The sequence below is a fragment of the Phodopus roborovskii genome, unplaced genomic scaffold, assembly GCF_943737965.1.
Source record: "Phodopus roborovskii unplaced genomic scaffold, PHOROB, whole genome shotgun sequence".
Lineage (NCBI taxonomy): Eukaryota > Metazoa > Chordata > Mammalia > Rodentia > Cricetidae > Phodopus > Phodopus roborovskii.
In genome coordinates this window covers 1,691,248-1,702,127 of record NW_026126480.1, presented here as the reverse complement: position 1 = coordinate 1,702,127, position 10,880 = coordinate 1,691,248, and the positions used below count along the sequence as shown (strand labels likewise).

Here is a 10,880-nt window from a genome sequence, read left to right as displayed (position 1 = left end):
GGCAAGCTTTAAAGCAAATCAAGAGGGACAGTCTCAACCATGACATCAGCAGATATCAGTATTGGCAGTGGCTCGCCGGTTCTCTGTGTGGTCCATATTACTGGATATGATGATAATGTCCTCATGGTTTTTGTTTTATTTTGTATTGCTGGGCATCAAACCCAGAGCCTCACACATACTGGGGGAGAGCTCCACCACTGAACTACATCTCACCTCCAATGTTAACATAGCTGCTTTGTCCAGTGACTTCTCTGGATATAGGGACAAAGACCACCCAACTTAGAAATTTAGCCTAAGATAATTTCTTTTCCCAGAAGGATGAGATATACACAAACCAGAACTTGGAATTCCAGCAAGAAGAAATCTGTTTTCATGCTACTAGACTAAGCTTCAAAAGGAAATATGGCTACTCTTGGACATACCAAGAGAAGGACGGTACCAGCTTGAGAACTTTAGTTACATCCCAAGTATCATGTGATCCCCTTGTTTGCATTGACTGTGGATTGTGAAAGGTTGATGACCCAGGAGAAATACCACAGAGAAAAAATTGCACAACCCAAAAGAGTAATTTCTCAATCTACCAGACAAACTGATCCATCCCTTTCTCAGTGCTGGGGATTATCATATACCTTCAAAAACATACCAAACCACACAGCAGCTAATAAACAAAACTTTATTTTCCTTTAATACAAAATTAAATAGCAAGTTCTTTTTTAATACAGTGATAAATTAGAAATTTACAGTACAGACATCAATGCAGACACACTTTTGTACATCCTTAAAAGGAGGGTCTATTTTCTTTGAAATTAGCAATTTATTCAGGGTCTGTATAGCAGGGTTTGCCCGGTACCTCTGTATCAAGCATTTGAATGGTCCCAGGTTGCCTCCAGGTTTCTAGAGGTGTTGAGAGGCATGAAGATCCAAGAAAATGCTAGAGAGCAACTAGCCAGAAGGCTACACAGAATAGCTCTAAGTGTATTTTATCTTTCTGCAGGCTGAGATTGTTACTTAGTTGATCTTTCTTATGAAGAGCTCAAGGGACCTTCATCCTTGGGCCTTCTAAAGCCTCACACCATCTCTGTGAGGTAGAAGAAACTCAGAACCACCCGGATGCCCACTAGGAAAACTCTAGAAAGCAACTGATCTCTCCCTATAACCACAGTCAAGTCAGGGCCTCAGTCTGTTAAACTTCCAGGATTTTGAAACATGCATATCTTGGGAGGGAGGACAGACACCTGTGCGTTGCAGAGTTGCCCTTAACCCCTCTCAGAAGCCTAATGGGATCACAGTGGTCATTAACTAAACATTATCAGAGATCAAGAAGGCACAAAAGCTCTTGTGGCTCATATGGGATTCCAAAAAGACTCTCTTCCAACTGCCTGGGTGAATACTAGGAATTGGCTGCTGCAAAGAGGGGGGAATAAAGCAAATGAGAGGCAAAGATAAGTTATCACCAGGGCAAATGTGCTTATCAGAAGAGGTATGCTGGGGAAGGGGTGGGGGACATGGCAAAAGAAAGTAACACAGAGCTCTATCTGAGCCAGTGGAACAAAATCTATTACTTGGGGCTTCTGTATGTGATCCTTTGTAGAAGCAAAATGCTCTCTCTCTCTCTCTCAGGAGTTTCAAAATCTTTGACCTAGGCATGAAGAGAAAGTGATAACTAGGTCCTTTGCTAAACACACTGAAAACCAAGACAGGGACTCTGAAGTCAAGTACAATAAAAGACCAAAAAGCATTGTCCAAGGCAGGAATAGCAACTCTTCTCCTGTGCCCTCCGTCACAGGATGGAATTTACACATTAAGCAGTTCCTGCCAAAGCCTGTGCCCTCTTGGTTTCCCTTCCTAACTGGAGCTATAGGCCCCTAAACAGACACGTCACACAGGCGAAACCTCTTTCAATTGTGCCTGCTCTTTCAGGACTGAGTCCATCTTGGTATCCCATGACCCAACTTGGCACTCAATACCAAAGACAATTAATTCTGTGAACAAAGGGCTGGAGATGTTAGATAGGGCCTGATAAGGGTGCGTCTCTGGTTCTGGGTTTAAGGAGTAAAAGTGAGGGAGTGATGGAAAGAAGTAAGGGACCATCTCAGGAAATAGTATCACCTTTCCCTTGTTTCAGGCCTCTGGGCGCTGAGCCAACGCAGAGGCCATCTCAGCAGCCAGGAAATAGGTGGCCATAAAGGAAGAAAGATACCATCAGCCCAGTAGCTCCACCAGGTGGTTCTGGTCACTACACAGCGTTCCTCTGCCCTAAGGTTTGGCTGTTATGAAGCAAGACAAGAGGTAGGGCAGAGATGCCCTTACCTTTGTTTAATAGAATATTTGGAAGCTTGAGGACTTTTCTTGAAAATGACACTCACACTTACTCATTTTAGATCTCAGAGGAAGGAAACACACCTAACTTACCCCTCAGCATGCTGCTGTCCTCAAACCTATCAGTAGAAGTCCCATGGGACACTCCAAGCCCTGACCATCCGGTGCCCAAGGCCACAGGAGATTACAGTCCTTTGGACCTACTCTGATTGTCCTGGGGAGTTTGTATGGAGATTGTCACGAAGCAAGGCTGATGCTTTCTGATATTAATTAATCATGGAAAGGTAGAGAGACCTAGGAAGAATTGTGTGAGGAGCTAGTGGAAATGACATGAAGTGATGAGGTTGCTTGAAGTGTATTGGTAAGGGACTCCTCAGTCATCAGGTTCTTTTCCTGGAAACTGGAAACATTCTTCATCATCTAGAATATGAAAGGAAAGGCCTAACAACTCCATGACATTGCTAAGACTACTAAACCAGTCTGAACTGACAGCCCTCTTTGCTCAAGCAAAAATTCCCCTGAAAAAGCAAGTGACTGATGGGACAGAAAAATTGTTAGTACACTAGCTCCAGAATTCAGAGTACAGGTGGCCAGGTTCACCTAAGGGCTTGCTGTTGTCATGGTTTTTGTTGACACAGACCCAGCCCTTTGGAGGGTGCTGTCTTGGTCCCACAGTCACTGAAGCATTCATTACAAGGAGAATTACATTACAAAGCCTACACAGCAAAGGCAGTCAGCTACTGCCTGGTCCCCCATCCTATCCTTGGGCCAGAGTCACTGCACAACTCCCAAGACACCAGAGCAGAGCGTGAGTAAGGGCAGAATCTGCCCTTGGGTGTACACTCTAGGGCCCTGGACAGCTATGGGAACTGTCTGCGAGTAGCACAGGGCGTGTCCATTTCACATTTCATAGGCAGCTCATTCAGGAGTTAAACTGGCCTTCCAGAGATCAGTTCTCATGGTTCTAGAGCCTTATGGCCTAGTCCAGCCTAGGTATTTAGACTGTGTAAATCATCAGGGGCCACCCAGGTTCATGAAGGTCTCTGTCTCACAAGCTCCAAGACTCTCCTTTCTGAACACACATTGGGCCTTATATGCATCTTGACTTCAGACAGTTACATAACTTGCAAAAACAAAGGGTTCAGGGAGAAAATGTCAAGTCATAGACATAAAGTTAAAAACAACCAACCAAACAAGCAAAAAAACAAAAACCCACCTAATTTTTAAAAGTATATATATATGTCCAGAATTTGATCATTTATTTGGGATTTAGAGTCTGTGAAATATTTCTCCATGAAGTATAATTGGTAAAACACGAACAGCTTTCTTACTAAACGAACAAAGCATGAATCAATAAATAACTGCAGTTGCTGAAGCAGACAGGTATGAAATACGAGGAGAGCAACCTGTGACATGTACAACAGTTTGTCCCAGAGATCTGGTGATTAAATGGCCTAAGGCAGGTTAAGAGAAAGGCCAGTTACAATTTTAAAAGAACTGCAACTTTTGATAAGTTGCTAGCGGGTACCCCCTTGTGAGGGACTTAAAGCATAAATTTTAAGAGCTTTGGATACCTTAGCAAAGGCAATTAAGACCCGTGCTGTTAGACCTTGCAGCTCATTTCATATGGTCTATACCATATCCCCTGCTAACCAATCCAGCTTCTGGCTGGCATTCTGGAGATTCATTAGGCACCATATAAATACTCCAGGCCACACTGCCTCTAATGAAGTCTTATAAGGAACCTTTGCCAATTACTAAGGAACAATTATGCACCAAGAATTCGGGTCTGCTGTCCTTAGTTGCCTTTGCAAAGTTGAATAAGTCTCCATTGTGGTAAGTAGACCAAACTCCGATAACATTCTTATGCTGTGGGGGGGCCACTATCACTATGAATGCAAGTTGACCACAGTTTTAAAGTCAATTGAGTATACTATGTCATGGTCCAAGAATTTGCTTTTAATTGTAATTGACACACACAAATTACACAGTTAATCTGTGCGAATGCAAAGTTGCCAAGAAATTTAACATTTCAGTTCTTCCAGACTGGCGTCTGCCTAGATGCAATCACACAAACTAAAATATTTTAAGTCCCAATTGCTTAACATTACTTAATGCAATAGGTCTCTGGGGTCGGTAAGGGAAGTCAACTTAGTAAATCTCATTTTCCTCTGAATTAAGTGATTGTCAGAAAGTGAATCACCTTTCCCTCCTTCCTCATTAGGCATGCAGCAGTGCAAAAAAGTCTTATAAAAATCATTTTTCTTCAGTCATTAGTGTAAAGTGAGGAAAACAGGGGCTGCCTAGAATAGGGATGTTGAAATTTAAGAGAGAGAGATCCATTGGATACCTTACGTGTGTTAGTACAGTACTTTTGTTTGTTCAAACAATTCTGTTTTACGACAAAGGCACTGAAGGATTTTGACACCACCTCTTGGGAGTGCGCTCCAGAGTTCCAAACAGCAGACAGTGTAGGCCAGAAGATGTTTATGTTAGACCAGCCAAACTATCAAACTCTGTAACACGTCTCCCACCCCAGTGTTTCCAGTGTTTATAGATCACTTTGCTATCTGAAAGATCTAGTTACTATTTAAAATTTAAGAGTTTTTAAAAAAAATTAATCTTTCTCCCTGCATGTAATCAACTCACAGCTGAAATCTCACCCGGTAGGGGCAAACAGCATCACCCTGGACTTCAGAATCTAAGCAGGACCTCTGCGCTCCAAGTTGCAACCTGCTAAAGTGATCAACATTTTGACTTTTCACAGCTTTGAAAGCCTCTAACTGGCTTTTCCATTTTGGATCATTCCAGAGTCGCTTTTATGATGCTGGGTGGGGTGAGGGGTGGTGGGCTGACAGTGGGGGTGCTAAAGTGTTTCTAGTTTGTTCAGACTGAGAGTCACTGGGTAATTTCCTTCAAAATGAGGAAATGTAGAAGCCTGCTAGGCTTATACCACAGTTTCATTGCCTTTCCCTGGCTTCACCCAACCATTCCCCCTCTTCTCTCTCTTTACCTTCCCAGAATTCACCAATCGGTTAGAACATTTTTGCCACGTGTGAAGAGTTTTAGCAGACCAAATCCACATGCCTGAAGTGATGCCCACGAGCAAAGACATAAAAATTTTCAACATTTCCACTGCCATATTAGAGTCATCTGCAGAATACCGAAAGAGTGCCCAGTTAGAGATTTCATAGAAGTAACAGGCAATCACACAGGTTGCAGGAACCGTGTACAGTACTGAGAAAACCCCGATCTTGACCATCAACCTTTCCAACTTGTCTGTCTTTGTTCCATCTTTTTGAAGATTTGACCGAATTTTGAATAAGGCCACCAAACCCGCTGCAATGAACAGAGTTCCGATCACCAAATATGTAAAGAGAGGAGCCACCACAAAGCCAGTGAGGGCATCTAGGTTTTGGTTCCCAACATAGCACAGGCCTGTCAGTTCATCGGCATCCACTAGTCTCATGATCAAGATGACAATGGTTTTCACTGCAGGGATAGCCCAGGCTGCAATGTGGAAATAAGAGCTGTGCATTTCAATGGCTTCATGACCCCATTTGAGTCCTGCTGCCAAAAACCAAGTGAGTGTCAGAATAACCCACCAAATGGAGCTGGCCATTCCAAAAAAGTACATCAGCAAGAAAATTATTGCACATCCTGTGTTCTTAAGTCCTTCTTGGATGAGAACGGGTTCTGCCGCCTCTTCAAAATCACAGGATATCCTTTCCCGGCCTACAGTCAGCCGAACAATATAAGCAATGCTATAAATATTATAGCACATACTGAGAAATATGATGGGTCTCTCAGGGTAAGAAAACCTGGATGAATCGATCAGGAAGGTCAACACAGTGAAGGTGGTAGAGATGAAACACAGACTGGCCCACACAGCCATCCAAATGTCCGTGAACTCCTTAGCTGAGCGGCTATACAGGCCAGCATCATAGCCACACTTGAGAACACAATTCAGGCTCCTTTTTACCCAGATATACTGATCAGAATTGGTTCCCACAGAATGGCATTCTTCTCCAGGCTGGATGGGGGTTTTGTGAGGCAAGGGCACCTCTTCATCACCTGGTCCTTCCATGCACATATGGTTGTGGTCATTCTGGGGTGGGAACTTGCTGCAGTTCAGGCTATCTGGCCAGGCAAAACCAAATTCTTTCAGGACTGGTTCACATCGTCTTTTGACTGAAAGACACATGCCACCGCACGGGCCAATGGGGATGTTGATCTTCTCTGTGCACATTGGCACATAAACCGAACAAAGGAAGAACTGGAAAAGTAATGACACGAACAAAGAAAACAATGAGTGGGGCTTTGACCAAATGTGCAAAATTGAGTGAACGCTTCCAGGCACTATCTACTCCTAAGCCAGCCTACTGGGAATATGTCTGTTTACTCTGACCTGAGACACTGGTGCCTACCATCCATCACTTTTACAGTTTCCTTAGTTGGATTCTGGTAACCCTTTTCAGAGGAACATAAATGAGTAAATAAGAAATGTATGAAGACTTCCATATCTTTTCCACATAAACCTTATGAAAACAAACTTTTAAAAACTGACTTCCAATATCCCTCTCCTTCTAGCTACCATTTGAAAGGCCTAAAGAGGCTAATAAAGTGACTTAGTCACTTAGGTAATAGGTGCTTGACTTTTATCCTCATTTCTGTCACCTTAAAAATAAATGTAAGAAAATATAGATCCTATTACCATTCTGGTTTTTTTTCCCCCTTAATTTCCATTTTAAATTTCAAAAGTCAATCCCCTATTTAGGACAGAAAATGTACTAATTTGAGACTGTTAGACTCAAGGAGGAGATATGGGTTAGGGGGTCTGGTCTCCAGGGATTTGTTTGGCTAGCGTTTTGTCAATGAATAATAACAAGACACAATAGGAAGATGTAAACGTTAAGCCCCTGAAATTGCAATACCAGCAGGCGGGAGTCCAGTTGCTGTCCTCAATTCCTCCAGCATTGATAAACAGTCTCCTTGGCTCCTTACAGATGTTGTCTATGGAGTCTAGGGTTACAAGTAACTATTTTCCAGCATGTAAAGGGATCCAGTCTTGTCTTTCAAAACAGCTTGGCTGCTTCCCCAGGATACATGTAATTAAAAATATATATCCCTGCAAAAGCTGTTTCTCCAACAAAATCACCACTGATGTCAGCTGTGCAATGTTTCCAAACTGAGAGGGAGAGGATCATTTCTCAAGCTTTTATAACCTAGTTTTGAAGTCCTGAAACGTCCACAGGGATAATTCACCAGCAACAGGTCTAACCCCACCATCTTCCCCAGACCACAATCCAGCTTTCAAAATGACCTATATAGAAACATGAGCTGGTAAGTAAACTGTATGTCTGTTTCTTATCTCTCTGCAAGTAGAACTAAAGATTTCTTGAGCTTTCAGTCTGGACAACTCTAACCTCTATTTTTCACCAGCTGCCCTCTTTTCTAGCTTTATTAAAGTCACTCAGTCTCACCAACCAAAACATGACCAGTGTTAAGTTTGTAAAACTTCCTTCCAATCCACCTCCTGATGGAGTTGGCTGTATATTCGAAATTATAACTACATTGTATATGCAAATTACTTTTCACTTACTATTGTAGGAAGAATTTCTATATCATTGCACACATGTAAGTTTCAACATTGTAATGACTGCCCCCAAAGGAGAGGGGAGAAGTTCTTCAGATATGCACACTACCTTCCTGGAGCTTTTTCAGTCCCTCTAAACACTAAACCTGCCTCCAACCCTAAGGACAAGAAAGAACTCAGGCCAAGGCTTTCCTGCATGACCTCTGAAGAGTGCAGGGTGACAGCGGGAGCATTCTGCAGGAAATGATTCTGCAGCGATCTTTTATTGGTAACCTATACTGGCTGCCCTGCCAGGACTCGCCCCCCAAGCAGCGGCTGCTGGATTCCTTGGCAAAGATAACCCTCAGCTCCACTGGGGTTAGGGGCTTGGCCAGACATGGGCAAGGGAGAAAAACGGAAGGGCGGGGTGTAAGAATGGGTTCTTTCGCGGGCCAGATGACTTACACAACGTTTTGGCTTCCAGTCTCCAAGAGGGACAGAAAAGTGGTGGGGGGGGGGGGAAGTGCGGGATGGAAATCACTTTTCCAGAAGTTGTACCCTCAAGTTAGTAAGGGAGCAGAGGGCTTAATCTGTCAGGGATTCCAAGGAAGGAGTTTAGAAGTTCCTGTCTACCGGGTCCCTCCAGGGGTGGGGGTAGGGGCGCCCACCTGCAGCTGGCTGGAGCAGCCGTACTGGATGAGCGGCGTGAAAGTTGTCAGCTGCAGCTCGGCGTCTGTCTGCAGCTCGTGTCCCACCAGGTTGGGCATCTTGGTCACGTTGTATCCGAGGTTCTGGCACATGGCGATGCGGATGGGGTCGCAGCGCCTTTCCTCCTCGTCCCCGAAGCCCAGTGCCGGCCGCAGGAGCAGGAGCAACTGCAGCAGCAGCCCCAGCCTGACGCCTCCAGGCGTCCCCGGGACGCTGGGCCCTGTGCCCCGCCAGGCCATGGCCAGAGCCACGGGCAGCAGCGGCGGGGACTGCTCCAGCAGACACCCCCAGTTTGCACAGGGGCGCTGGTGGCCGCGGTCCTCCCAGCTCCGGATAGGGAGTCGGGTAAGGCGCCAAAGGCGAAGAGCGGGCAGCGGCCGCCTCTCCGGCAGCTGTACGAGACTGTGAGGAATATCAGACACCAGGAGCCGAGGCAGAAGGACGGACTGCTAGGGTCATGGCTGCAGGCGGCGATCCCCAAACCGGCGCCGGCCGAGTCCGGCTTTTCGGCGAAGCCCGCCTGCACTCTACGCCGCGCTGCTCTCACCGCCCCAGCGCTCCACGGTGCTGGAGGTTCGCAGGGCGGGGGCGGGGCGTGACGGACAAGGTAATTGTCCAATGAGAGTCCGTCTTTGGCAGAGGGGGCGGGAAGGGGCGGGGCCTCTCTCCCGCTGGAAGGGTCAGGCCCGGGACCGCAGCCTGATCCTCCCTCCCTAGCTTGCTCCAGAGCCGCCCCGCCCCGCTTGGCTTCCAGGCGCTCGGCGTCCTCCCACCCGGATCCATTGCACACTGCGGCCAGGCGTCGTTTGGAGCCCCGTGGCTCCTGCCCAGCTAACCTGCCCTCCTCTGTCAGGTGAGAAGTGTTCACACATATGCCTCTTTCATGTCCTTCCCCTTCCAGTTGTCAACTCCAGCCCGGTGGCCACCTCTGTATCAAGTAAAATAAAGAACACAAAGAACACGGTATTTAGGATTTACACAGATTGTGGCTTTAAATCCTCGCTGTGTGACCTTGAGCAAATTGCCCAACCTCTCGGCGTCAGGTTCCTCATCCGTAAAGTGACTTGGGAGGATTAGCGATAAAACTGAACCGCTTAGAGCTGGTGCCTGGTACAGCGCGAGTTCGCAGCAATTTTCACCCCCCAGCCAGTGGGGCTGGCGCCCGGCCCTCCGGCCCCGCCCCGCGCTCGGCGCGACCTGCGCCCGAGAGCAACCGGTCTCCAGCTCCGGTGGGGGAGGCGCCCGGGAGCAGCAGAGCAGCGGACGGGCTCGCGCTCCGATTTCCTCACCGTACGAAATGAAATTCCACAGGGGGATTCGAAAGGAAATGAGGCCGGGACGCTCCGTGCTTCTCGGCCCGCCGCCCTTCCTGTCTCGGGGACACGGTTTCTAAATAAGGTTGGGAGGGTGAGAGCGCGGGAGAGAAGAGGCTTAACCTGGGCACCCGAGGCGAGGAAGGTGCACAAGCCACAGGGACGCCCCTTCCAGACCTGGGGCACCCCTCCCCTGCATCCTACGCTCCTCTCGTCCCCATTCTTGCATTGCGTGGGGCTTTGGGGATAGGCAAATCTCTCCACTTGGGTTCCAATCCAGCTTCTGTCCTTTTCACCCACAAAGGGCTTTGTGTTGGTTCATCCTCCTTCTTTCACTCCCTTTTGGGACAGGACGCTCAGCAGGTGATTTCCTAAACCATTTACTTGTCACTTGATAGGTCAAACTAATAGGAGCCCCAAACTTCTATTTGGCAGGCCAGCTTCTAGTGAAGTTCTGTCACAGTGGTCCTCAGTACATGAGGTAATGCCTGCAGTGTAAATCATCTAGCATGATGCATGACCGATGAATGGCACTGAATAACTCAGATATCATTTTGTTGTTGCTGCTGTTGATCGTGAAAGTCAGGTTATAAGACTACTCCCTGATTGCTATTCTCATTTTAAATACACCCCTGGCAGGCCAGGTTTGAGGATGTGGGTAATCAGTAAATGGACTTCTACCCTCATCTTCAGAACTGTTTGCCTAAGCACTTGCCAGTGTATTTCCTGGAGCTGTTGTGTCTTCCCAGTTCAGCTGATCCTCTGGAGCACAGCTGAGGTAAGGGCATAAATTGGAAGAATATGTGCACTTCTATTATATATTTTAGTTTTCTTATGTTGGCTGGACCCAGCTGAGGGTAAGCATGGAATCAGCTGTTTTTAGCATTTGGCTCTGTGCCTGGAACTGTTGGGCACATAGAGGCTACATCGTCTGAAATTATTGTTGCAATCTCCTGGTACAGGAG

The 10,880-nt window shown here is 46.6% G+C and overlaps 1 protein-coding gene across 1 annotated transcript; it reads right to left on the bottom strand.

Annotated features, from left to right (window-relative positions):
* Positions 1-659: 659 nt before the first annotated feature.
* Fzd4 (frizzled class receptor 4) lies at positions 660-9,157 on the bottom strand. Its single transcript, XM_051192186.1, has 2 exons — positions 8,563-9,157; positions 660-6,595 (listed from the first exon to the last, which is right to left on the bottom strand). Exons 1-2 carry the CDS (start codon positions 8,839-8,841, stop codon positions 5,267-5,269), a joined length of 1,608 nt encoding a protein of 535 aa, XP_051048143.1. The 5' UTR covers positions 8,842-9,157; the 3' UTR covers positions 660-5,266.
* Between the last annotated feature and the right edge of the window lie 1,723 nt (positions 9,158-10,880).